Here is a 27,221-nt window from a genome sequence, read left to right as displayed (position 1 = left end):
ATAGATAGATAGATAGACAGACAGATAGATAGATAGATAGACAGACAGATAGATAGATAGATAGATAACCATATCACCTCTTATAATACACGATGCTAAGATCTCTGTGTGTGTGTGTGTGTGTGTGTGTGTGCGTGCGTGCGTGCGTGCGCGTGTGTGTTTATCTTCATAAATGCACTGGATGGAGGGGTGGGTGAGTGAGTGAGTGAGTGAGTGAGTGAGTGTGTGTATGGTTGTCTATCAGCCAAAGAGGCACTCACACCTGGTGCTGGGTCTAGTGGGTCTCTCTTTCTCTCTCTGCATTTTACACACACACACACACACACACACACACACACACACACACACACAGTCCACTTAATAAAAAGATGTTTTGAAATGGAACCAATGGACTGATTATAGCCATCTGAGACATAATCAAAATTTCAAAAACATGAATAAACATGCATGAGCTCCCACACATTAAAGAGTGACTCCAAAAGTAACTGTTTGGGCAAGATTGACTTTCTCTCTCTCTATTTTTTACACACACACACACACACACACACACACACACACACACACACAGTCCACTTAATAAAAAGATGTTTTGAAATGGAACCAATGGACTGATTATAGCCATCTGAGACATAATCAAAATTTCAAAAACATGAATAAACATGCATGAGCTCCCACACATTAAAGAGTGACTCCAAAAGTAACTGTTTGGGCAAGATTGACTTTGAAATGTCTGGCACATCACACTGAGAAGGCTTGGATGCTGAATTCAACATGAAATAGTGTGTGCATGTACTTTCATAATGCAATATATTACTTTAATATTTTTTATTTCAAAACATTTTAAAATAACATTTTCAAATTACCACAGTTGCCCAAAACAATGCTTAAATAGCTGATATTTGGTTACAAAATAACCTTTTTAACAGCCGCCTAGGTAAAAAAATAAAAAATAAAAATAATAATAATAATAATAAAAATAATGAAATAACCAAAAAGGAAAATAAATTTAGAGGCGGTTATTACGTTTTCCTAAAAGATTCTTCCTTTGGAAAAACATCCACCGATGAATCATGCATAATACAACTACAAACATTCATTCAGAAAGCAACGAGACTCAATTTTGATTTCTTGTTGACTTTAAGCAGAAATCTTGCTGAGTGACAATTAAATGACGTATACTGTAAATATAGTCTTTTTCTTCGTTCCGTGTCCTATATCCTTGCGAACATCACTCGAGTTATTTAATTCATTTACTGAGTCAGCAGTTAATAAAGCAATAAATTAAGCAATAAATCAATAAATTAAACACAACTGATTTCAAAGGCTCATGGCTTCTGAGAGGCTGTGTCTGAAACTATAATGAGAGCAATACGTTTGTGTGTGTTTTCTTCCATTTTAAGAGGTCAGTTACAATTCAAGGTGATCTATTTATAACGGTTATCTGACAAATTAAAAATGGTACCATGAAGCAACTAAGAAACAAGGTGATATCTGGACTGCAATCTAGAGAAAACAGCATACAGAATACGTGACCAATTTATTTATGAGCGTAGGCTCAAATTGTCCAATTTAAATGTAACCTGTTCAATAAAAAGACAAGTTTATAGCTGGATGTTTATAGTATTTCTCACAGCGTAAGTGCATTACATAATTCTTTGTATGGCACATTTAAACATGTTGTTGATTGAATTCCAGGCTATATGTGTTTCCCCCGCCAGAGTTGTCCATGTATCATATGGGCGTTCATTGATGAGGCAAGCTGGCTGTCATATGAGCCCTTTTACAGGCTGTTACAAACTATCATTTCTTGAAAGAATATACACATTAAACACATTTAAAGAGCTTTCTTCTTGTTTACCTTGTAAAAAAAAAACAGCTTAGACCAGCATAAATTTCCATGTTGGTCCAGGCTAGTTTAATGTGGTTACAGCTGTTTTGGTGCTGATCATTACTGTTACCCAGCAAAAAATACATTTTTAGTGAGGCTGGCAAACCAAGGGGAGTATTTCTGGTTAAGTTGAAAACATTAGCTGACCAGCTATGTTAGCCCATTTAGCAGGGTAGTATACTATACCATGCTAACATCTAAATACCAATAACTATTTAGGAACATAACAGAGGTAAGAGTCGTACCCTTAGTTAGCTCTAAAACACTGTACCAAGTTCCTTATCGGGGACGAAGTGAGTTTGAATTTGTCTACATTTATCTACATAGACTATTCATTTATAAGTAGCTTTTATTCAAAGCAACTCAGAAATTGTACTATCATCTCCCTAAAGTCAATGTCACACTGTCAAAAACCCCAAAACAGTGAAATATTAGGCTACTAGTTTAAACTACAGTTTGAGCCTCAGTATACTTGCTACTTTCATAACAACCCACCACGTTTCATTCAAGCAACATCTTCCTGTTCAAAATGGACCTGTCTTTACAGAAGGACATTTCAATGAGGTTGAATTTAGTCCATTTATTGTACAGAGAATGTAAGTGGGGTTATCTGCAGGTCAGTGTCGGTTCATTTTTAAGATTGATTTTCTGCTCTAAACCAACTAGTGACAATGGGATTTCAAACCAAGAATAGCAAAAACAAAAATAACAAAACCCTCCAAAGCAACTTTCTATCACTCTCAATCAATGTTTGAGAATTTGAACCATTTAATTCAGTAAATGTCCAAAACATTTATTTAAAAAGTAAACCCACAGAAATACAAAGCTATTAAACAGCTGAATTAATTACTTTATAACAACCCGACCCATAAAACAAATTTTCGGAGAAATAATTTGTTTTCAGCGGATACCAGTTAAACATTGATGTGCATATTAAGGTCTACGCTTCATCCATTATGCCAGTATCAGTCACCAGCAGACAGACACACACAAACACACACACACACACACACACACACACACACAGGCCTCAACTTTATCCCTTCTCATATAGTTTACTAAAAAAGCAAGCCTGTATTGTACCTACACAATGTGCTACTGTTCAGAATGAATATCAACAATGTCCAAGCTGCTTATTTTTTCAAAGACATGTTTCCAAAAAGCACCATAAAAGTGCTCCATACATTTCCAAGGCTTCTGGAGTAGAACAATAGATTTGTTTGATGAACAGACCAAATTTAAGCCATTATTCACTAAAAATCTCCTTTCAAATCAAATATTGTCATGAATTCAATTTAAAGCAAACACCTTTTCACACATTTTACAAAATAATTTATTTAAAATAATAATTTGTAAACAGATTTTCTGATCAGTTTCTTCTGATTTGAAAAAAATAGTCCTGTCCAAAACTCACGCCACTAGTTAAGCCAAAAATTGATATGTCACTCAAACAGAGCAATGTTGAAAGCATAAATTAGACACAGAAATCAGCCTACAAAGGACTTACACAGTTACATATTAAACTGGGATATGAAAAAGTATTTTAATGCTGAAAAAAATGGCACACAATGGGCCTCATTCATGAAATATTGTTACGAAATATTTGTATTGACAAATATTCATCATAAAACTGTCAGATTCAAGTCAGTGCAACAATTTACATAAGAATGGTTTCATTCTGCCTGTGTTTCATGAGGCCAAGTGAAGTCAAAGTTTACTACTCAAAGTTTATTCATCAAAACAAACTCCTGTAGCAGGGATTTTCTATCTAATCCTTTATTGTGGTTGGAGGTTTGTTAGATTTAAGTCTACGCCATACAGTAAATAATATCACATTTCCATTCCAGTGACATACTGTTTACAGCGGTATTGTGTTCAGCCCTGGTGCTTAGAATAAAGCGTGACTCATTGCTGAATATATTCACCATAGAGTAACCGTGCTGATTTGTGGCTCCACTACTTGAACCTTCTCACTTCTGCTAGCCGAAAAGTGGGCCAGCTTCCTCGTAGACAACAACCACAGTGTTCAATCAAAACCACCATAAAACATCTATGAAAAAATCTGCTGTTAAAGCAAAAGATAACTGGGATTGATCGCCTTTGGAGTCATTTTCTTACTGACTTACTCCACAGCACGTTGCCCACAGCAGATCTTTGGCTGCAAGGTCATTTGTAAAACATGCTGCTCTCTCCCATTTGCTCCAGAAAACGTACAAATGACATAAAGATGCCAAAATAGACTACATCAGAAGTTCTGAAGCAACTTGTGTAGAGACGGAATTTTCAAAACCATTTTTCCACTGCAATCAATCCATTTAGATCTTCAGCTGTTAGATGACAGGCTGATCAATGCTAAGCAAACAAATCCAAATGAACTTTTTGATAAAATGGATGAAAAGGTAAACATACCAGGGAAAATAAATTAATCTGTGCACACTAAACTTTCAAGTAAAACAAAATAAATAAACACTATGAAAACATTGTGGCTTGTCTTTTATGAGGAAACTCAAAGCTGCTAAGGTGACAGATTGAAACTGTATCACTTTAAATAGTTATGAATATAAAAGGTACCGCACTTTGTTGATTTGATTTGATGAGCAATGTTTGAAGCCCTTGTAAAATAGCTGCTATCTATGCACATGATTTGCATTACTAGGTGAAAGAATTACTTATAGGTTCTACTTTGTGTCGTGCCTAGCAAAACCCTTTCTTCATGCTTCATCTTACTATTTAAACACACCTACAAGGTTGACTGGAAATATCTGTGATGTTTACAAGACATCTTCAAACGCTTCTTTCAAATTCTAGCTGTCCTGGGATTTCATTGCACATTCTTGACAGATTCTCTCTTTTTTATTTGACATAATTTAATAAGTTACTTCTTAAGACACCTATTTAGGAGATAGGAAATCTTCAAATTGTAATGTTAACATTAATGTTCCTCAATCCTGGGAATGTATGTATTTTTGACAAATCACACAAAACAGCAAGGCCTGATCGTAAGCTACCCTATGCTATCCTGGCCACGTGTGGTTTTTATGAAGGTGAGAATGAGCGTATCCAATGAAACGTGTAAAATTTCAGACCAGTAAATTGGAGCTCACCAAGACAGAGGAACCACCACCCTCCCTCCCCCTCGCCCTCATTTTCTGTCTTTCTTTATTTGTGTCATTTATACGGATGTAACCTGACACAGCACACACAAGTGCCTTGTTCATTGCTGTACCCAGGTGACTGTTTTACAGATTGTAGAATTTGCTGTAACTACAGGAGCTAGTACCCTCAACAGGAAATTACCAAGACTGTGGATCTGTTCCAACACCTAGTAAGCTGCCTAGACAGCATTTTAAGACATCACACATGCTTTTTCACATGATATGGAGATTTGAGGGTTTAACATATGGCACAATTTTGATCTAAATGTAAGGATTTTGACAAAGCAACAGCCAAAATGCTAGTCAAAACAGGTGAGATGGATTGTAATTTTTATGTAAACAGACAAGTCAACAGTTGAAATTGTATATCAGAGGAATGACTGTATGATACAGTACCATGCTGCTTTTACTTCATATGTAGGCCTATTATTCATAGTAACAACATGCAATACATATGAACTAAGGCAGGATGGGCTTTAGGGGGTTGCTTGGATCATATAAATGCATGTACTCTGTATGCATTCACATCATCCTAGCAACCCCCTAAAGTCTGACACTGAAATGTCTCCACTGAAATGTATTGCATTTTGTTGCTATGTAAATATTACAATACACATTTCAATGATGATATTGACTTCCTCTGGCTTTTTTTTTTTTTTTCTCAGTGGTTATGAAGTTAAACTTTGAGTTAATTGGGCTTTCTCTGTCATGAAGACCTGGCAACCAGGTCACATTGTTAGTTTAGCAACATGCTAATGCCAAACTCTATTAAACTCAATTTTGAGATTTAATATATATACATATATATATATGTATGTATGTATATAAACACACACACAAAATGTAAATTTTTACATTACAAAATTAACTACAGAATTTTTTTCAGGTTAGTATTTGAACAAAAAAATTGCAGGTGAAATTTTGTAGAAACATCCATTAATAAAATGTGTGAATAAAAAACTGCTGCATCTAATATCATTAAAAGTAGGACAGTCCATTCAAATATGCTAAATAATCAACGCAACCTTAGAAAAATCACATACTGGTTATTCTTCATGTTTCAATAAACTTGTATAGGCCTTGATTGACCAATCCCGTGTAGAAAGTAGAGGCGTCTCACTGTTTTTTAACTCTATATACACTCTTAAAAATAAAGGTGATTCACGATGCCATAGAAGAACCTTTTTTTCTAAATGGTTCCATAAAGAACCTTTAACATCTGAAGAACCTTTCTGTTTCACAAAAGGTTCTTTGTGGTGAAAGTAGGTTCTTCAGATTATAAAAAGGAAAGAAAGAGATGGTTCTTTAAAGAACCTTTGACTGAATGGTTCTTTGTGTAACCAAAAATGGTTCTTCTATGGCATTGCTGTGAAGAACCTTTTAAGCACCTTTATTTTTAAGGGTGTATGTGTGTCTTCAGTTCTAAACTCTGGCAGTAAGTAAAAGACAAGGGTGTTTGAGTTCATTTTTTTATTAAATGAACACAACTTCCAATGAACCACCATGTAGTGATGTTAAAACACTGCAGTCAGATGTTCACAAGTCTGCTTGAGGGAGATTATAATCGAGGGGAAGGTAGTTATTGTAGTCAGACTAGTGGTTGTCTATTGTTTGTTCTAGGGTTGTAAGTGCATTTCTCTGGGTGAAAGCAGCTGCTAAATGACTTAATGTAAATATAAATTTCACTTGAATGAGAGACGGGGAGTGTGGAAGTGGTGGGGTGTTTATTGTAATGCTTTTAGTCCCATGCTAGCAATGTTGGCCGTAGTGCACGTTCAATGGAGCAAAATGAAGATAAACAACCTCCATTTCGAAGCTTTCTCTAAGCCACCAGGGCCTCTAATGCATCCCTAATGTGTGTAATGTGTGCTTGTGTTTTTGTATGTTTTTGGGCGAGAGAAAAACTGTCTTGCTACTTAAATTTTAAAAAACATGTTGAAAAATATGTTTGTCACTTATTTTTCTCCTTTGGACTAATATTTGGAGAAAAATCAATCATGAGAATATGATATTTCCAAAAACATTTGGCAGTTGAATGTGCAAATGTTCTCCTATACTTGACTGCCAGATGGTTTTGTGTAAGTTAAACACTAACAGTCTTTCTCTCCTTCACACACAAAAAATCCACATCTCCATGTGCTAAATCAGCTGATTTTGATCAAAATAGACCATTTATTTCTGAAAAACCATGTTTTATGGACACAATGCAAGTAAGTCTAACAATACAAGCAAGTCTAACTCTGGATTGTGTAAAAATTTTCAGTTGGAAATGTTGAGATGAACTCTGCATCATATGTAACTTCCCATTACACCTTCCTCTGCCCTCTACAACCTTCATGCAATAAAGCATTAATAGGCTTCATAGCATGTTTATGGTTTGTTTGTACCCAATAAATGCTGAAAATTATGACTAAATTCATTCTTGAATACAAATACTCCCCAGTGTCACATGATATGGAGGCTGGCTTTGGGGCCTGCAGCAACAGTTCTAGGACAATCAAGTGATGAGTTCAGTAGTCCAGATAAAAGTTCATACACCAAACTGAAATCAATCTGTCTAATCTAATCTAAACAAGAAAGAAAGAAAAGGAGAAAAAGAGTCCACAGCTTTCAGAGTCACCCTCACATCATTCCTCTGTGAATTTCATACAACACAAAGTAAATTTCCAAAGCATGTTAACTCTACTCCTTTCCATACAATGAAAGGATACAGTGACTTTTTATTCTAACAAAAGCACAATAAAAGTACCATGAAAGTAGCTGATAAAATTCTATATTTTAAAGGAACATAAATTGAAGTTATTCACCTTGCCATCCACCGTGGCTCTCAAATCTTCAATAAAAAGCTGCTTCCTTATAAGAATTGGTGCTTCACAGTCAGTTAAAAAACACACATGAACCTTTGCCATTTGGCGTCACTAACATCAAACCTTGCACAACCATTTGGAATGTGGAGATGTTTGTGTCTGTTTCATTCACTCCAAACCTTCATGGAATCTCTTGGTCAGAGATGCCTTGCCCCTGACAACTGCAACAAGGACAAACAGAAAAGACAGCTACAGTATGCACATACAACCCTTACTAAAGTAAAAAACTTTACCAAGACTTATGTCTGTTCTAAAACCTAGATGCTGCCAATTAAAATGCTTTGTTTCATGGCCAGTTTCAAAGTCACACGCATCGTAGAAAAGACAATCCCAGAATGCATTGTGCCAAGCTCAGGGGGGAAAAAATATCTTATTATTATCATGTTGAAACAATTGTGCTGATTAATATTTAATTACAATTTTTGAAAAGCATTTGAATAGCAGAAATAGAAATCTTTTGTAAGATATTACGTCTTTACTGTTAGTATTGATCAATTTAATCCAAATTACTGAAATAGTATATATATATATATATATATATATATATATATAATTTCTCTAGTATGTAATTGAAATTGATTATTGTACCACTTATTTGAGTATACCATGTATTTAGGCACATTATAGTATCATGCTTAGGCATGGGCCGATTACTGGTATCAATGTATACCATGATATTTTTCTTCTTTCTAGAGCAGCAAATCAACCATCCACATCAAAAGCTGCAAAACAGCCCACAATTCAGCAAACATTTCAGAAACAAATCAAAGAAAAAATAAATAGATACTACTGTTCCAAATATTCTGTATGTTGCTCAAAACATATTGTGTTAATTTTTATTTTTTTTTTTTTTACCCAGACATTTAAAAATAATACATTTTAGAGCAGTAACAACAATACCGTGATTCTGTGAAACCGTGATATTTTTGCTTAAGGTTATCAAACCATCAAAATCTCATACCGGCCCATGCCTGATCATGCTGTTAGCTTAGCAGCTTGCTAATATTAAACTCTAGGAAAATCATTTTAATCAATCAAGTTGAGTCAATTTGTGTAACTGTAGAGCTTTTTAAATCGGTCACTTTTGAAGTTTTATGACATGATGCTGGCTGAAGGCAGCAAGTAAGCAACAAGGCAGTAAGAATTAAGTTATGGATCAGAGCTAAAAAAAAAAAAAAAAAAAACGGTTTACTGTCCACACTGCAGCTAAAACCTCTGACGCCTGTAATAAGAATTGTAACTACTGAAATATTGATCAGAATCCCACTGACTTCTTTTTAATCATAAAAGGATGTGTTTATCTTTGGGTACTTTGTTATTGGCTGTGTCGGTCGTGTCATGTGGCGGCACTGTAAACACTTTCATCTGTGAGCAACTGTGAAATCACAAATCTCTTTCAATTAAGCGAGTAAACTTTGATGCTGGTTATAGCATCATAGGTCCTCGGCTTTAAAAAGCCAGAGCAAAACTCATCTTTTAGAAACAAGCACAGGTCACATCAGGTTTCATCATAGTCAAATAAAGCAACACTTTCATTTCTTCAAATTTGGAGCAAATATTTACAGGCCTCTCCTATCCCAATCATCAGAGGCTTTGACTCTAAAAAAAAAAAAAAAGAGAGACAATAAAAAAACACATTTCATTTGCTCATCAGCGTTTTAGCTGACTGTGTAAAGCGACATGTCAGTTTGCCCTAAATTTCTTTTTAATTAATTTTTAATTAATGAGCTTCCAGTTCAAGTAGTGCGTGTCACTGAAATAATGCCAATTCAGATAATAAACTGCAGTAGTTCTCACGGACTAATCCTGCATAACTGATAAACTCACTTGATGACAAGCAGAAATTGAAAAGATGTTAATATGGCACTTGTACAATCCTGCATAATATGAAACGTGAGCTTCTAGGCTTCCAGAAGCCAATGAATAGTACATACACGCACACTGCCGAGGTACCACTTAAGTTCAATGCCAAAGTAGGCACTTGAACATGTAATATTTTGATAACAAAGATGGGCTAATCTCATCATTTATGAATGCAGAGGAAAAAAATCTATTGGTGTGAAAGCTGATTAGTAACGATGGAAAGGCCTCTGTCCAAAAGCCAATGCTTTGACTCAAACTCAATGCTACAGGCATCAACAACAGAGAAAAAAAGGAAAGAAATAGAGAAAGAAAGAAGAAACAGCTGAAGACGATTTCAGAGGGGGGAATTAAAAAAGCGTTTCACATGTAAAATCAAATCAAAATTGCTCTGTGTGAAAATGTTATGTCGTCTGGCTTTGATCTTATTCTAAATAAGATTAATTACTGTGATGCCAATAAATGTGCTAACTTTCGGTTGAAGAGAGAAAGACGGGGTGGAAAGACAGGACATCGAGCATGTCTTGTGCATGTAATGATAGCCTGATAATACTTAAATGCGGAAGGCAGATGTGTTCAGACAGGCAGAGTGAATTAAATTAAATTTAAGTGTTTATTGCCAAGCATTTCCTCAAAGCTCTTTAATTCTTCACAGTGAATATGATCAGTTATATTGTTGTTCGAAATGGACCACCTGTCGGCAAACTATCAAAGTTATTTTTTCCTAATCATTCAAGATGATTACTATAATGAAAAGTGGTTAGCAGTAAACCAATTAAATTACTTCATTTACTACTGAAATTAAGAGGTCTATACTCATTTGGCCACTTTAGAATAAAAGAGACACAAAGGCTTTGGTTAATGTCACAGTCTGGGTCACGACTGGGGGAGGGATGGGTCAACTACCGGACAATACAAGGAACAATAAAGGCACAAGGACTTTTCGGGCCCGATACTAACGCTGCACTCATGCGTAAACACACACACAGTCACACAAAAAGCCACTTTGAAATTCCTCAAGGGTGTCAGTGTGAGAAATGTGGAGCAACACATGGTAAAAGAAGGTAAATGAGCAGAGGAATAATCCAGAGAAGAGAGCCAAGGCGGGCTAGATGTAAATTAAAACTAAATCATATGCACTCATTTAGTTTTTTACCGAAAAAGAAATTAAAATTAGAGTCAAAAAAAAAAAATAAATAACGTTTCAGTACTAAAACAAGTCATATTAAAGCTCTTTGGCAACAAGCCACCTCTGAATATTTCAGCCGAACAAATTTTATATATTGTTACTCTAGCATCATTCACACTGCTGACATGTTTATATGTTGTACCTTATCCACATTATAGTAATGAAATAGTTGTGTCATCAGAAAAGTTTATTAGATGAAATTAAACGTCACGGTTCCGATAAATAAGTTTGACCCTATAGAAACATTTCAGCCAAAACCGAAAATCTATTTCATTTGCTGTTTGATTTTTTTTGCTGAAATTTTGCTGCATTACTCACCCAAAGAAATGAACAATATTTTTGACAAATATGTTTAAAATAAGGTCAAGTTACATGAGATGATTCAAGCATATCAGTAGTCCATTTTATTCAGGTTGCCCCTTCATGGTGGCCTCCATGTTGAGATCACATGACCATCCACGTCTTGCAATTCAAGATAATGAACATTTTGGGCTGCAGGACTGCGGCTCTCTAGGACCAAACTTGCCTACCCCTGGGTTAGTCACATGAACCCATTTCCCAGTCAGAGTCAAGTTATGTTGTAGTGAAGGTGACAGTAGAGAGACTAATACCATCGTTGTTCAGGACAACAAATGAAATCAACAAATACACATTTAATTAGATTATGTAATGCACCTTTAAGCATCTGAGCCATTTTATTAAGCTCATCCTAGAAAGATTTTTACATTTTCTTAAGAAAATGCCCTTCCTTCAATGAAAATTTGGAATGGTAATTTTGCTCCAACAATGTCTCATCATTACTGTTATTCCTCAACACCTTATCACTATGAAAAATTTGTTCAGTAAGACAAATAAGAACATTGAAAAATACACATTTAATTAACCTACCTGATGCACCTTTCAAAATATGAGGCATTTCGTTAAGCTTCAAAGTCTAGCTAGATTTTTATATTTTCTGAAGAAAATGCCTTTCCTTCAAAAAAAGTTAATTGGACATTTTCACCGACAATGCCTAATGCTAAAAACAATCTCCTAAACAAACCACATGATTTGAGGTATCACCCATATCTATAACACGAACAGTCCTGGATATAAGTTCCAAGCTTTTGTTTGAATAATAGCAATAGTATTCTTTAGTAAACACCACTGAGTCTTGATTTACTTTGTCTAGATAAACAACCAGTCTGGCCGTAGAGTGAAGCGTGGAGGATTGGTTTGAATATTTATGGCAACTGTGTTTCATTAAGTGTTGGAAGGTAGTATGGTGCTTGAGTGTGCCAGTGGGAACATGGCAGGGCATTGTGGGAAGGGTGCAGTATGTACTGGAGTGTGGCACTGGGTGTAATTCTGAGCCATTCTTATTCAGCCCCTGCAGGAGTTTGTCACCCGGGATCAAAAGCCCATCTGACCAGAGCGGCACAGAGAGAGGCTTCAGACACAAGGAGCAGTTTTCATGCCGTGCCGACCCTGCCAGGGCCCGCGCACACGGACACGCGCACACACAGACAAGCAATCACGTCAATCTCGATTTCATTCTATCATGCCTACACACTCTCTCTCGCTCTCTCTCTCTCGGTTTTTTTGCCTTCCTCCATCATTATGTTCCCCTCCACTCCACTTTTTCCTTCCTCTCTTCCTCTGCTTTAGCTAATGCACAGGTTTTCTTTCCTTTTTGATTTGATACACATCCCAGTGACCCTGTCTCTTTTGATGGATGTAAAGGAAGAGCATGGTAAAGAGATGCCAGTGCTCTCCTCCGTAGAGGACTACCCATCCAAAACTACCACCCCATCCCATCCTTCCCTTTTTTTCTTTCTGCACTGCTTCCTCCTTTTCACGCTCCACTCCTCTTTAACATCTGCACCCTCTCTGCTTGTTTCAGCCCACATCTCTTCTCTCATCCCATCTCTCTCGCACCTCTCTTCTTCATCTGATTCTCTGAAGGACCTCAGTGGCGCATCAAGATGTCAGAGCGTTCGAATGCAAACATTCATCACTGACGTGCCTGGCAAGAGTCATAAATACAGAGAGCGCAGCCAAACAACTTGGGACGGTATGTGACAGTTTTCAAAAGTTGCAGCTTTTGGGACTGAAGTATTTAAAAAAATCTGTTTAGGGTTAAAAGAAAACCCACAAAGACACCTGCATGTTGTACGTACAGCGAGACTCTTCATTCACTATGAATTTGACATTGGTCTTTTTTAGAGGGAAAAGGGAAGGAAATACATGGCGTACCTTGTATTATTAACAGTTCCATGACAGGAAAACTGGATGAAACCGGCTCTAATTAAACTGCATGGAACAGTAAGTGTCTAACAGGGTTCCAACAACTTGACCAATGAATTTCTAAAATTGTATGTCTCTTATTAGTAAATGCTTGGAATTACTGCATAGTTTACTGGATTAAAGAGCACTTTCTTACAGATTAAATGCTTAAGATTTGCAGTGACATTTATATAATAATATGAAATTTACAATTATTTTAACATTTCTTAGCATTTTCAGGTTTTCTATTACTGTCAAAATTCTGGTCTCAGATAAACAGATCTTAAGAAGGCAATGCTCATTAAAAAAACAAAATGTTAACCTTCAAATTAGTGTTATTTCATGTTGAAATGCTGCTTCATACTTGTTGCGAATATCATATTAATGGTTTCCGCCTTCGTCTATAATAGGCTCCAAATTCTTACCATGAGCAGACCTTGACAGTGATTTAGAAGTTGATCTTACATTGGACTCTTTCTTGCAAGTGGCCTGCTTCTAAACATAACTTTTGAATAACAAATGTTTAATTTCTTCAAAAGTGAAGCTTTGAATGATGACAGACACAAATCCTTGAGGGATTTCAGGTTTTGAACGAATAAACTTAATTAGGGAAAACTGATGTCTGCACTGCATGGAATCAAACTAGTATGATGCTTGACAAAGCAAGATGACTCCGTTTCTGCCATTTGCCTGATGGGATGTGATCAATAACCTTCTGACCTCCTTAAGGTTGGGGTTTGGGCCACATCCAAAGCCATAGCGAGACCTTGACATTAACCAGGGGAGAAAGCTGAGTCTGCAAGCATGCAGAGAAAGTGAGAGAGGAAAAAAGTGCCAGCCACCAATGCTAAAGAAAAGTCACAGGAGTGGGTGTTCTTGTAAACTGTTTTGAGTCAAATGCATTCATGCGTCTGCATTAATGCAACCTCTAAAAGAAAGAGAGATGGATTTCACAGCCCCAACACTGAAAAGCCCACGGCATCTCCATGCCAAATGCGTTTAATATGGTGAGACGTCGCTTGCAATACAATCATACTTTTGAATCTTTTAATCTTGCTGCCATTTTAAAGACTGAAATGCTCCCATGCGTGGCACGCAAAATCTGTGTTGTGCTTTAAAACATCCTAATTCAATCAGTAAACCCCCCCCCCTTGAAAAACAGCCGGCCGGGTACCAGAGCGATCCAGCTGGCACCATATGCAGTGTACAGCCTGTACAGCCTATGTCAAGGCTTAACTGAATTCTGCTCTGAATCATAATTCTGAATCTCAGTGTGTCAGCATTTTTCCTTTACACCCTTTCCCTTCCACACACATGCACTTTGTAAATTAATGCATCCTGCTCCCTCTACTTGTCAGTTTGATGGTCAGTCAATACGACATGTGTGTGACCTGAGAAAATGTGCGTGTTGACAGCATATGACCTTTACCGCTTTTGTTGAGACACACACGGGCACGATCACCCACCCCTCTCTCTCTCTCCGTGTCCCTCACTCTGTCTGTTCATCTCTCTTTCTATGTCCCCCAATTCTTCCTCTATGTCTCTCTTTTCATTTCAGTCCATCCCATTCTCATTCTCTCTAGCTTATGTCCCTCTTTTTCTCTCTGCCCCTAATTGTCTTCTCTTTCAGGTTCTCTGATACCCTTAAGAGCACTAAATGTAAAAATGTACCTCATCTTTAAATAACAATTAACAATAATGTTACAACTCAACTATACAGGTTTATGCAATTACATCATTATAATCCACTTTAAAAAAAAAAAAAAAACTTAAAAGGTCTTGGAAAAATATTTATGTGTCAAAATAATGTTTTAAACCCTGGATGAAATTAAAAGTCACGCAAACTCGTTTTATGCTACACAACTCGAAACTTAGCCTACCTTGAGCGCGCAACATGTGGGTATTCCAGAAGAACACAAGGGCAAAAATCCAACCCCACATCCCGCACTTCGCTTTCCTCGTCATCACCTTCCTTGTATTTCCTTGTCGGTGAATAATCCCTTTAACTTTGCCCTTGGTACGAGGGCTCTGACCCCCGCTAAAGCTGGAATCTATAACCTCGGCAGATGTGGAGGTTTGTGAGAAAAGCCGAAAGTGCGCGCTCCGCTTCACCGCATTTACAAGGCGCTTCTCATTCACCCCACACGCGGGAGAGTTCAGCTCCGAGTCCGCGATTTCCCCGGTCGCTTTACTTTCATGTCTCACGGCTTTCGGGAAGCTCTCACCCTCGTCAGCGCATTTAGCACTGAAAAAAACGACACCTTCAAACCAAAAAGACCAAGTCTCCGTACACTGTTCCAAAATGAACGACACGCTCCGTGAACATCCCTTCAGTAATCGCGAGCCGCTCTTCTGTGTCCCGAGACGGCTCATGATGTTTCAGTATTGATTCCAGTTAAGTATTAATACGTTTGAGTGTACCGGATTTAAATTATCCGCTTACAGCGCCAATATCTCCTGTAAAACCACGTTGTTTTGACGTGGGCTATTCGCAGTTGGATTATCTACCCGATCATTTCGAGCATTTTCACGACATTGAGCGACTCTTGAAGAATCCCGTACAATCCATATCGGTGCTCATTAGATGTGCCTTTATCCGTTTGGAGCAGACCTCGGGAAATATTGCTTGATTAAGTGAATCTGGTTAAGTGTAATGTTACCCAGAAGACTTTATCTATCCAACAGGTTAACCAAGGCGCAAAAGAACGTCCAGTATAAATCCTCGTAAAGGAATAAACACCTGTGAACAGAAAAGGCAGACGTCATGAGTAGCAAATTACGAAGGGTGACTTAATTCGTAAAACTTCTGAGCTGATAGCCTACATTTAATACAATTATTGGACAAAGTGTGTTACTAAGATGTTTTAATTAGGTACTTTTACAAACTTAACTAAATATTAAATAGAAATACAAAACAAAAAATAACTTGCGGTTCCGTAAATGAGTCAAATTAATCCAGTACCTGATTGATACATAACTGATTCACTAAAAAAACCAGGCAAGAAATCATTTGACCACACTAGTCGCTCTGCATGTTTTGATTCACTACAAAGAGCCGGCTCTTGAGAGTCACTCCTTTAGGAATCGGATTACACTGGACGCGCTCTGTGTTTTTGATTCACTCAAAATAACCGACTCATAAGAGTCATTCGTTCGAGGTCGGACTAGTGTCGCGTTGTAGCTTCAGTAGCGGAGTGTTTGTAAATTGTGAGACAGAAACACTGTTAGGAATATTTTAGAGTTTTTTATCCTGTCGGAAGAATACAAGTTCTTGAACCGTCAATACAAATGAACGTTCCCAGTTCCACACCATGGCAAAGGTAAACGCATTAAACAATAGTCTCCTCACCTTTATCAATTGTTTGAGCTCTGTTCCGGCAGTTACTCTTTAAAGTTCGGGTTTGCAGTGAATCGATATAAATCTTAACTTTGGAAAGTTAAATTAAAGTCCTCGCCTAACGCTCTTGCAGTGAGGTTTGGCTGAATGAATGCATCAAACGAAGAGAACTGAGCTCTGTGGCGGTAACCGAACACCTGCTGCCCGGACCAAAGATGAAAAAAAATAATAATAATAAATAAAAAACCTGCAACAAAGCTCCTGTCAGGCAAATGTAGTCGAATGCAAGTGAAATTGACACTTCTTTAAAAGGCTTTGAATGAGCCGCTCGAGTTTCTCTTCTCTGGAATAATAATTTGTACAGGGCTGAATGAATTTGAAGTTGAATTCAGCGTCCCACCCGCTCCGCCCTGCTGAGCGCTGATTGGTTCCCCTTTCTGCACACTACACGAAGAGCACGTGGAGAAGGAAAAGCTTCTGAAACACGGTGCCATGCGCCCCCAGTCAGACAGAAACATACATGCTCGAAAGTCACACTGAAAATAAAAAGTTTCAGATCTCTTTTTAGAAAGTCTCGGAAAGGCTTAGTTTTTTTTGTCATTGCGTAATAAGTAATGCGGTGGACTTTCATGTGGGATACAAAAGGTACTTATTTTATTCACTTATTTTATGTTGTTACAAACCTTAATGTTTTTTTGTTGTCTTCTGTGGATTTTTTTTTCCAAAATGTCTTGACAGCTCATAAAAAGTTCAAATAACTTGCTCTATATTACAAGACTTCTGAATGAGAACATAATGAAATTTAAGTGGTTATTCGAACATGAAAGATGCATAAAGCCATGGTTTGACGTCAACTCTTGATTTGAGAACTTTGATATTTGAGAGCTCTGACTTAAAATACGGTTTGTTCCTCAGATAGAGTAATACATTGGCTTTAGAAGACTTGGTATACAGCAAGGTTGCATGGACCAGCCTACTTTTTGTCATTTTTAGTTTGGGAGCAACACTGAGGGGAATAAATGAGAAAATGATTGTCATTTATAGGTGAATTATTTTCTAATTCCTGCAGAAAAATGCTTGGAACCAGTAGTGAGTGGATGAATATCGATATGAAAATTCAGAGCTGTTAGAGTGTCAAGATCAATGTGTTAATATTGAGCCAGCAATTATTTTATTAAGAAAATGTTGTGTTTTCCTTAAACGAAACACTGATAATTAAACCTAAACCTATCTTAGATTATCTTAACCTATCTAAACCTAGCTTAGATTTGACTGGACTATATCTTGTCAGAGTCTATTCAGGATTGCATTTATATAGTTATAGCAGGATGACACTGGTTAAAATTAATACTGGAATTGTGGCATTTATCTTTTTTAAAAAATAAATTTACTTTAAGATGGGTTGATAATATTATTCAGACTTGTTTAATGGCATTTGCTGTGTGTTTTTTTAAATAAACATTTTTGCCTTGAAAGCCACTGGAGTGCACAGAGAGGTTATTTTTAATCAGTAATACTACACTTTTGTTGAATGTTAGACAATGGCTCCATTAAGCACTCAAAAAAGACATCAAGATGTTTATTAGCTTCTAAAAAATGCAATTTCTGCTCACAGTGTTACTTCCATGAATAGCAACTCTCTGAAATCATTCTTTTCCAAACATAAGGCCTTAAACTACAGAAGTAGTTTCTGTTGAAAAGCTACGGAAGGAAGGGGGCTGGGGGTCTTGCTCCCGTCACTGAGAGCAGTTCCTTCATTTCTCAGTGGCAAAATGTGTTAATACTCTGGCCTCTGCCAGTGCTGGTCATTCCTTGGTTTCTATTAAGTATGTAATTGGAACAACTAATTCCAAAACCAATTTCATTTGCAATTACGTCCATCCCCATTCCAGGGCACTATTCATTTAAAGCCTGTATTACTCAGACAGCAATAGTGGACTGACATGAGGACACAGGTGTGTGCGCACACACACACAGATACCAATCTTCTGCTCTGCCTTGAATTAAATGTTTCTCAAGCCACATCTGTTAATGTGATTTTTCCAATACGTAAATGGTTTCCACTCACTCCATGTCAGAGGTACTTGTTAAATCCAGAAACCAAGCACAACCTGTTAAAGGAACAGTTCAACCAAAATTGAAAATACTGACATCATTTAGTCACCCTCTTGTCAGTCCAAACTTGTATGACTTTCTTGCTTTTGAGGATCACAAAAATACAACATTTTTTTAAATTAAGTTGTGCTCTTTAAAATGCCGTAACAGTGAATGAGACTAAAGTTTTAAAGATTCAAAATGAATCCAATAGTAATAACGCTGTAATGCTATATCTGAAGATGAACAGACTCTACAGTAATTTAAGTCATTATTTACTTATTACTTCCTCTTCAGTAAGTAGTTGACCACTGTGACCTGATGAGTTGAACTCCAGAACTCCAGAAGTAGATTACTCTGATTTGTGAATGAATCATTTAGGGCATGTTTACACTTGGCAGGTTTGGTTAGATTAAAACAAACTCTGGTGTGATTGATCTGTTAGTGCGGCTCATAGACTCTCATGCAAACCTTTGTGCAGACCAAACAAGTGAATAGAAAGTTTAGAAACCCCCGGAAAAGGTGGGTCTCAGTCCGATTCCAAATTAACTGTGGTACGGTTTAACTGATATATGAATGCAACACGCACCATCGACATCTGAACAAAGCAAAAACAGGATGAGATGTCACAAGATGCAACCCTAAAAAGGACAAAATGCTCAAGCATATCTGGTTCTTTTCGTCATAGTTCAGTACAGGTGTCAGAACTGCCATCTCCTTACAGCAGATCTTCATTTGTGTGTGCAATAAAGGACACCTTTACACATTTTATAAGCTCTTAATGAGTTATAAGCTGGTAAAAAATAAATAACACCATATGCACACACGTACAACAAACACATTTAGCCTAGCACACAGCATTGTTTTGGATGTTAAGTAAGTTTGCAAAATATACATCATAAAAGCTGTCCAATCAGGTTGCGACCGTATCCTTATGCCTTTTGTTTTGTATCCATATGTTCATTCTTAAAAATGACAATGTGAACGCTAAGCAAACCAGAAGTAAATGTATAATTTTCTACTGAACTACAAGTGTAAACACACCCTTGTACTTGTTTTGTGAACTGGATCAACCAATTCATTGAAAAGATCCAACTTAAAAGAATTCATTCTTCAATGAGACTCAATTACTACTTCTCTCATATAAAGAAAAATAGAGAGAAAAAAGAAATAGAAAAAGAAACAATCATTTAAAAAATACAATTAGTTAGCTAGATGTAGAATGTAATTAATCATTATTAACAATATAATTGAAAATAATATCATTAAAATATAAATTAATAATATAATTAAAAATAGATTTATTTTATGGCTTCAGAAGACTTGGAATATAGTGCACAAGTCATATACTATTTCTATAATACTTTCATGGTGGTTTTGTGTTCAAATTTTCTTTTGTGTTCAGCAGAAATGTCAGCTATGCTCAGATTCAGACAAAGTGGAGTATGAAAACTGATATCAAAGCAATCATAATTCAATCAAAACACTTTTCCCAATTTCAGTGCTGGCATAGCTACTGTGTTTTGCATTTGTAGGCCAATATTCCTTATGTTAGCTCATCTGATGAAAGTTTACGGTACAGATTATTACATTTGATATTAATATTCATCCAAGACAAAAAGAAAGGCATGTTGTTCAAGGAACACATATATTGGATAAAACCACTGACCACTGACAAACAGATACTTAGTCTACAAATAGCGCCACCTAATATAACATCTAATGAAACTTAACCTGGAATGTATTCAGCTACTGGTCTTTGAAATCTCATGCTTCTGTCAATCATATTTACGAGCGTGCACAAAGGTGCCCTATTCAAGACATTCTTAAATCGATGTGCTCTCTGAGACGCCGACCAGTTTTGCGTTTCAAGGGATCAGATCGCTTTGTGAAGAGTAAGAGTTTACCAGATGGAGTAAGCACATGTTTGCATGTGTGTGTGTGTGTAAGGTGCGACTGCATATCTTTCAGCAATTTCATGTTCCCGCTGAAGGACTGTCAATCAAACCGCAGCACTCACGGGAAATGCTTTACCAAACAGGTTAAATCCATAGCTGGTTAGAATAAGATCAAACACTCAGCGACTGATTCAGATAAGCTCTGATTTAAGTAAAAGCCCACATTAGGGCAGTTTTTACAACCTGAAAAGCATACATGTTTCCCTGCAGAACACGTTTTCCCAAAGACAATATGATATATATGAAGCATACAAATTAAATATTGAATTTATAAGCCCTAAATGCGGAGTGGGCCGAGTGTTTCTCATGTGTTTCTCATGCCTGGAGGCAAAGTCTCTTTTGCATTATAAGAGAGAAATCTGATCCCTCACCACCACCCATTAGAAAAAGAGAGATGTTCTCATTCTCCCATTTCTATCACTGGAGTAAAGGAAAATGAAAGGAGGAAAAGGGTGTGTGTATGTGTGTAGCAAACCAATACAGTGGGCAACTCCTGAAAGAGAACAGGAGAATGAGAGATGGCCGTAGAGATACAGGCCAGACAGACTGTCAGTGACAAAATGGAGGAGAGCGAAAGTAGGAGGGTGAGAGAAAAGACACTTGCAGGAGGAGAAGACACTGAAAGTAGAAAAGAGAGTGATGGATAGGCATAGGACGGAAGATAAGAGAGGTCTGTAGGTGGTACAGGTATATAATATCCATGCATTACCACCTATGAGCTTTCCTGTGGGGTGTCTGTAGCCTCAGGAAGACACAGATATAGTGTGTTGGACTAACGCAAAATAGAAAACGGTTATTTGATAATATTTCAAAATATTACTGGTTTTATTGTTTCTTTAATTAAACGAATAACAGCCTCTGTGAGCATGAGAAACTTCTAAACATTTTTTGAAATCTTATTGAGGCTCAACTAAATATATATATTGGGACTTGAATTAACTGTAAGTTGCTTTTGGATGAAAGTGTCAATCAAATGCATATATGTAAATGTAATTGAAACCACATGGCAACATGCTAAAAATAACTCAGCTATGTGCAAGTTCTTTTGCACAACTTACTTTAGAAAATGTAACAGTGTAGTTTTGGATGGGTTTGTGCATTCTCAAGTCATGAGCTTCATACAACTGCATATGTTTTGTGCACATGAGTAGACTATAGCCTTGGGTAATATGAAAAACCATGCAGTTGATATCCATGATCACAGGATTTTAAAGCTCCAACGCTCACGGCCACAGGTTAGTGTGTGTTTGTACCCAGAGGCTCAGCACTGCGGTAAGATCAGGCGAGCTGCTGTTTCCTGAAACCTTATCTGGAGCGTTCATGCTCTCTCGCGATAAATCACCAAATAAAATAAAAGTAAAATAAAATAATTTTATAATAAAAATAAAAGGAGAAAACAGGTAAATTAGCTTTGGAAAATAGAATCTTATTGTCTGAAAGTGTATGAATATACTTATTTGTTTGTAAGTTGTAAGATTTTTTAAATGTTTTTGAAATAAGTCTCTTAGTCAAGGCTGCATTTATTTGATCAAAAATACAGTTAAAAAAAACGCAATATTGTGACATATTACAATAACAAATTTTAAAATGTAATTTTTTTCCTGTGATGGCAAAGCTGCATTTTTAGCAGCCATTATTCCAGTCTTCAGAGTCACATGATCCTTCAGAAATCATTCTAATATACTGATTTTCAGCTCATTAAATATTTCTTTTTATGAATATCAATGTTTAAAATGGTTGTGATGCTTAATATTTTTATGGAAACCACAGATTATTTTTTTTTTTTGTTCAAAAAGGACAGCATTTATTTGAAATACAAATCTTTTGTAACATCATAAATGTCTTCGATGTCACTTTTGATCAATTTAATGTGTCCTTGCTGAATAAAAGTATTAACTTCTTCATTTATATTGATATCATCAGTCATTATATTAGTTATCAGCTTAAATATTATTGGTATTAGCCAAAATCTTCATACCAGTGCATACCTACAAAATACAGCAAAATAGCACTTTACCTAATGAGTAACAGAAATGTATTCAAATATGGGCACTATGATATTGTTCATAATTTAGTCATAAAATGTTGCCAAAAACGTTGCGAAAACCCCCTCTTGGAACCTTTGTTTTAAAGAGAGTATCATCATGTTGGCAGGTTGTTCACAAGCAAGCGGCATTCATATTATCTTCAGAAAATGTCTAGTTGGCACCACCTGGAAGCAGCTCCAAACCAGGTGGTACAGTGATTCAATGTCCAATGTCCAACACCCGGACCCTAGGAACCCTTGAAGTGCATGAAAAATTGCCAAGCCTAAAAAATCTGTTGTTCGTTCTCGTCACTAACAAACACTTACGAGACAAGTACACATTTACTTCAGAGTGGCGTATAGCCTCATGTATCTTAACTTGCCCTGTTTAAACCCTCTCATCCCCCTCACTGGAGGTGCTTAGGTAATGTAATCCTGTCTCACTCCATCTCCCGTAATAGATGAACTCTGTTCACGTCAGCTCCTAGTGTGACCAATACATCACAGGTGTCTAGCGTTCTCTCCCTAACACACACACACTCTCTCAGAGGGAAATAAATTTGAGCAATAAATAATGAAACGTCCCGCTGTCTCAAACAGATGTATCAAAGAGACCCGAATGCGTGAGAGAGTGGCAACGAGAACGAGGCAGAAAGAATCAGGCGTGGTAAGATTCAAATGAGGTTTTGTTGATTATACATTTACATAACAGAGAAAAGCTCATGTTTAATTGATTTAGTCTAAATTTATTCGGCAAAGCCCTAAGCCTGAAAGAGCAGCGCTGGTTAGATGCGACCCAGCAAAGCCCCCTCAGACTGCACATCGCAACTGCAAGATTAGGGTATTAGTCTTGGGCATTCTCAAATGAATGTTGCTCACTGAAATATGCATTTAGAATCTTAACAGGTAGGCTGTCATGTTATTACAGTTTCCTTTTTTGCTTGGGGCAAGACCTTTAAGAGGCTCAAGCAAAGGGTATATTGACCACTCTGCAAATATTTTTAAGAATCTCATCTAAGATGTCCAAAGAAAACCCCAGCTATCATATCAAGTTATATTTATGCATTTGGTAGACGCTTTTATCCAAAACATTGCACTGCAGGTACACATTCTATTTGTTCATGAATTCCCTGGAAATCAAACCCATGACCTTGGCATCGTTAGTGCTGTGTAATACATGAAAAAAATAAAATAAATTGTCAATATCAAAGCCAACCGAGCACCCCATTTCACAATGTAAATTGTAAAGTCAATGTGAAATGGAATATACCACACATTCATTTTTATGAAGTGGTATATTTACAAAATGTTCCAAATTACAATTTTTCTTACTTACAAAAATGACAAAATGTATTTTTTTTAATTTTTGTATAGCTCTGGGAAAAAAAGACCACTGTGAAATTATCAGTTTCTCTGGTTTTACTATTTATAGGTATGTGTTTGAGTAAAATAAAAAAAATATTCTTATTCTATAAACTACTGACAACGTTTTTCCCAAGTTCCATATATTTAGGGCATTTATTTGCAGAAAATGACAACTGGTCAATACAACAAAAAAGATGCAGTGTTTTCAGGCCTCAAATAATGCAAAGAAAACAAATTCATATTCATTTTTAAACAATGCATACTAATGGTTTAACTTAGGAAGAGTTCAGAAATCAGTGTTTGGTGGAACAACCCTGATTTTCAATCACAGCTTCAATCACTCAATTCCTGGAGGGCCGCAATCCTGCAGTTTTGTTCCAACCCTGCTCCAACACACATACCATGTAGTTTTCAAAAACACCTGAAGGGCTTGATTAGTTGGATCAGGTGTGTTCAATTAGGATTGAATCTAAACTCTGCAGGGCTGTGGCCCTCCAGGAATTGAGTTTGACACCCCTGGCTGTCGGGCGTCTTTATGCCACTCCTGGTGCAAAAATTCAAGCAGCTCGGTTTATTTGATGGCTTGTGACCATCCATCTTACTCTTGATCACATTCCAGAGGTTTTCCATGGGGTTCAGGTCTGGAGATTGGGCTGACAGGGTCTTGATCTGGTGGTCCTCCATCTACACCTTGATTGGCCTGGCTGTGTGGCATGGAGCATTGTCCTGCTGGAAAAACCAATCCTCAGAGTTGGGGAACATTGTCAGGAGCAGAAGGAAGCAAGTTTTCTTCCAGGACAACCTCGTACATGGCTTCCCATAGGAAAGAAAAATCAAAAGTGAGATCTCTTTGACTCGAGTCAATGAGTTAACTTGAAGATCGAATGGAGATTTTTGCTTGAGTCTCCTGCTTCTCAAACTTGTCTCCTGAGACAAAAACTCTAACACTCTCACATTTGTCTCCTTTAAAGTTTTAGAAGAGACCTCATCATCATCACACACTGTGCTCAGATTTTTCTCCTTAGCTAGAGACTGGAGCTCTCACCATTTGTCTCCTTCAAAGCTTTAGAAAAGATCTCAACAACATCACACTTGCTCAGATTTTTCTCCTACACTAAAGACTCAGGGGCTCTCACATTAGTCTCCTTTGACTCATTTGTCTCTCAACAACTTTACACAGTGTGCAAATGTCAAATATGTCAATATGAGCTCAAACATTTCTACCATATAATATGTATTAATAATCAAAGTAGTCAAGTAATAATCAAGATGGAGTCATAAGCTATTTATGTCAAGAAAGCTCCAGGGTTATTTTTTTTTCTGTAAATCAGTACGGGTACATTACTATTTCCATCAACAAATTGTGCCTAAGCACATAAACATTATCTTATAAAAAGTAACATTATCCCTATTTCTGCATGATTTCCCCTTTATTTAGAGCCTTTCAAGTACTTGACTTGGTGCACACTTTGTAAAATTGTTGAGATATTTTATAAAGCTTTAAAAGAGACAAATATGAGACCCCCAGAGACTTTAGCTTAAGAAAAAACTGATCACAATGTGTGATGTTATTGAGATCTCAAAACTCTTGAGGATACAAATGTGAGAGATCCAGTGTTTCTAGCTAAGGGGAAAAATCTGAGCACAGTGTGTGATGATGATGAGGTCTCTTCTAAAACTGTAAAGGAGACAAATGTGAGAGTTTTAGAGTTTTTGTCTCAGGAGACAAGTTTGAGAAGCAGGAGACTCAAGCAAAAATCTCCATTCGCTCTTAAAGTAAACTCATTTCTGTCTAGGGGAAATATTTGAGTTAAAGAGATCTCACTTTTGATTTTTCTTTCCTCTGGGAAGTCTCCATTTGATGTTAAAGTAACCTAATGTCTGTCTAGCAGAAACGTTTGGGATGTTAAAGAGATATCTTTTTATTTTATTTTTCTTTAGCTCTGGTTAGCTTCACTGTCATTTATCAACACCATTTCAATCAAACACATTACATGCATTGTCATATTTGAAGTTGTTTGGTGTAGACAGTGTTTTATTGCACAATAATTTAACAGAGGAAAGCATTACCTATATTTACATGCATGCAAAAATGGGCTGCACAAGACAAACTTTTTAATGCTAAAAAAAAAAAAAACAATGGTACACTAGCAGGCCTGGCTCCACAATTAAATCACTGAGGGTGCTTCTTAAACTTGTGAGGGTGCTCTCTCTCTCGCTCTCTCTCTCTCTCTCTCTATATATATATATAGAATGTGTGTGTATAAGCCGTCCATTGCTATGGCGCAAAGAGTGCTCACTTATAATCAGTTCATCGCGACCTCACAAAGTTACATTATAACCAATGAAGTTCTCAATGCTGCACAATGAATCTCTTATTTACATCACATCTACACTTTGTTTTCGACTTCAAAAGAGTTATTCATACATTTGTCCTACCACGTTTGGATTTTTGTAACTTGCTGTACGGGGGCATCTCTGCCTCGTCCTTGGCTCGATTACAATCAGTTCAGAATGCGGCGGCGAGGCTTCTAAAAAGGGTAAAGAAATATGATTCTATCTCCCTGGTACTTGCAAATTTGCGCAGGCTCCCTGTTTTTTGTTTTAGAATTAAATATAAGATTTAAATTTTTGTATATAAATCATTAAACAACCAGGCACCTTTGTACCTCACAAATCTCTTGATACCTTATAACCCCCTTAGAGCCTTGCACTCAGAAAACTATTAACTTTTGGTAGTGCCTAGGACAATTCGTCATCAAAAGGGCGATAGGGCTTTTGCAGTAATGGGGCCGAGATTGTGGAATGAGTTGCTGCTACATATCAGATCTGCTAAATCTCTGTCAATGTTTAAGAAACTGCTGAAAGCTCACTTTGGGGTGGCAGCTTATGTGAGTTAAATTATATAGGAGATTATTTGTGATTGTTAGATTGGTTAATATGTGTCTGATGGTGTTGTGGTTGTTTGCTTTTATGTAAAGCACTGTGGGTAACCCTTGGAGGTTCTTTTAGTAGTGCTATATAAATAAATAAACCAAACCAAACCAAACTTTGTTGTAATGAGATGATTCGTGCTGAACACAACACCTGAACAAAAACTCCAGTGTGTGTGTGAGTGGATTCTAACTTAAAGGGGTCATATGATGTTGCTAAAAAGAACATTATTTTGTGTATTTGGTGTAATGAAATGTGTTTATGCGGTTTAAAGTAAAAAAAA

The 27,221-nt window shown here is 36.8% G+C and overlaps 1 protein-coding gene across 1 annotated transcript in view; it reads right to left on the bottom strand.

Moving 5' to 3' along the window:
* The window catches only part of LOC107665954 (protein sidekick-1-like), a 211,610-nt gene extending 196,041 nt beyond the window's left edge, over positions 1 to 15,569 (bottom strand). Inside the window, exon 1 of the mRNA XM_016457025.1 lies at positions 15,105 to 15,569. Within this exon, the coding sequence (XP_016312511.1) occupies positions 15,105 to 15,189 (85 nt within the window). The 5' untranslated portion in view covers positions 15,190 to 15,569. The remainder of the gene's footprint in view (positions 1 to 15,104) is intronic.
* Between the last annotated feature and the right edge of the window lie 11,652 nt (positions 15,570 to 27,221).

This window comes from Sinocyclocheilus anshuiensis, unplaced genomic scaffold (genome assembly GCF_001515605.1).
Source record: "Sinocyclocheilus anshuiensis isolate Anshui unplaced genomic scaffold, SAMN03320099.WGS_v1.1 scaffold775, whole genome shotgun sequence".
Taxonomy (NCBI): domain Eukaryota; kingdom Metazoa; phylum Chordata; class Actinopteri; order Cypriniformes; family Cyprinidae; genus Sinocyclocheilus; species Sinocyclocheilus anshuiensis.
Note: the sequence above shows the minus strand (reverse complement) of the source record. Positions and strands in the feature narration are given on the sequence as shown.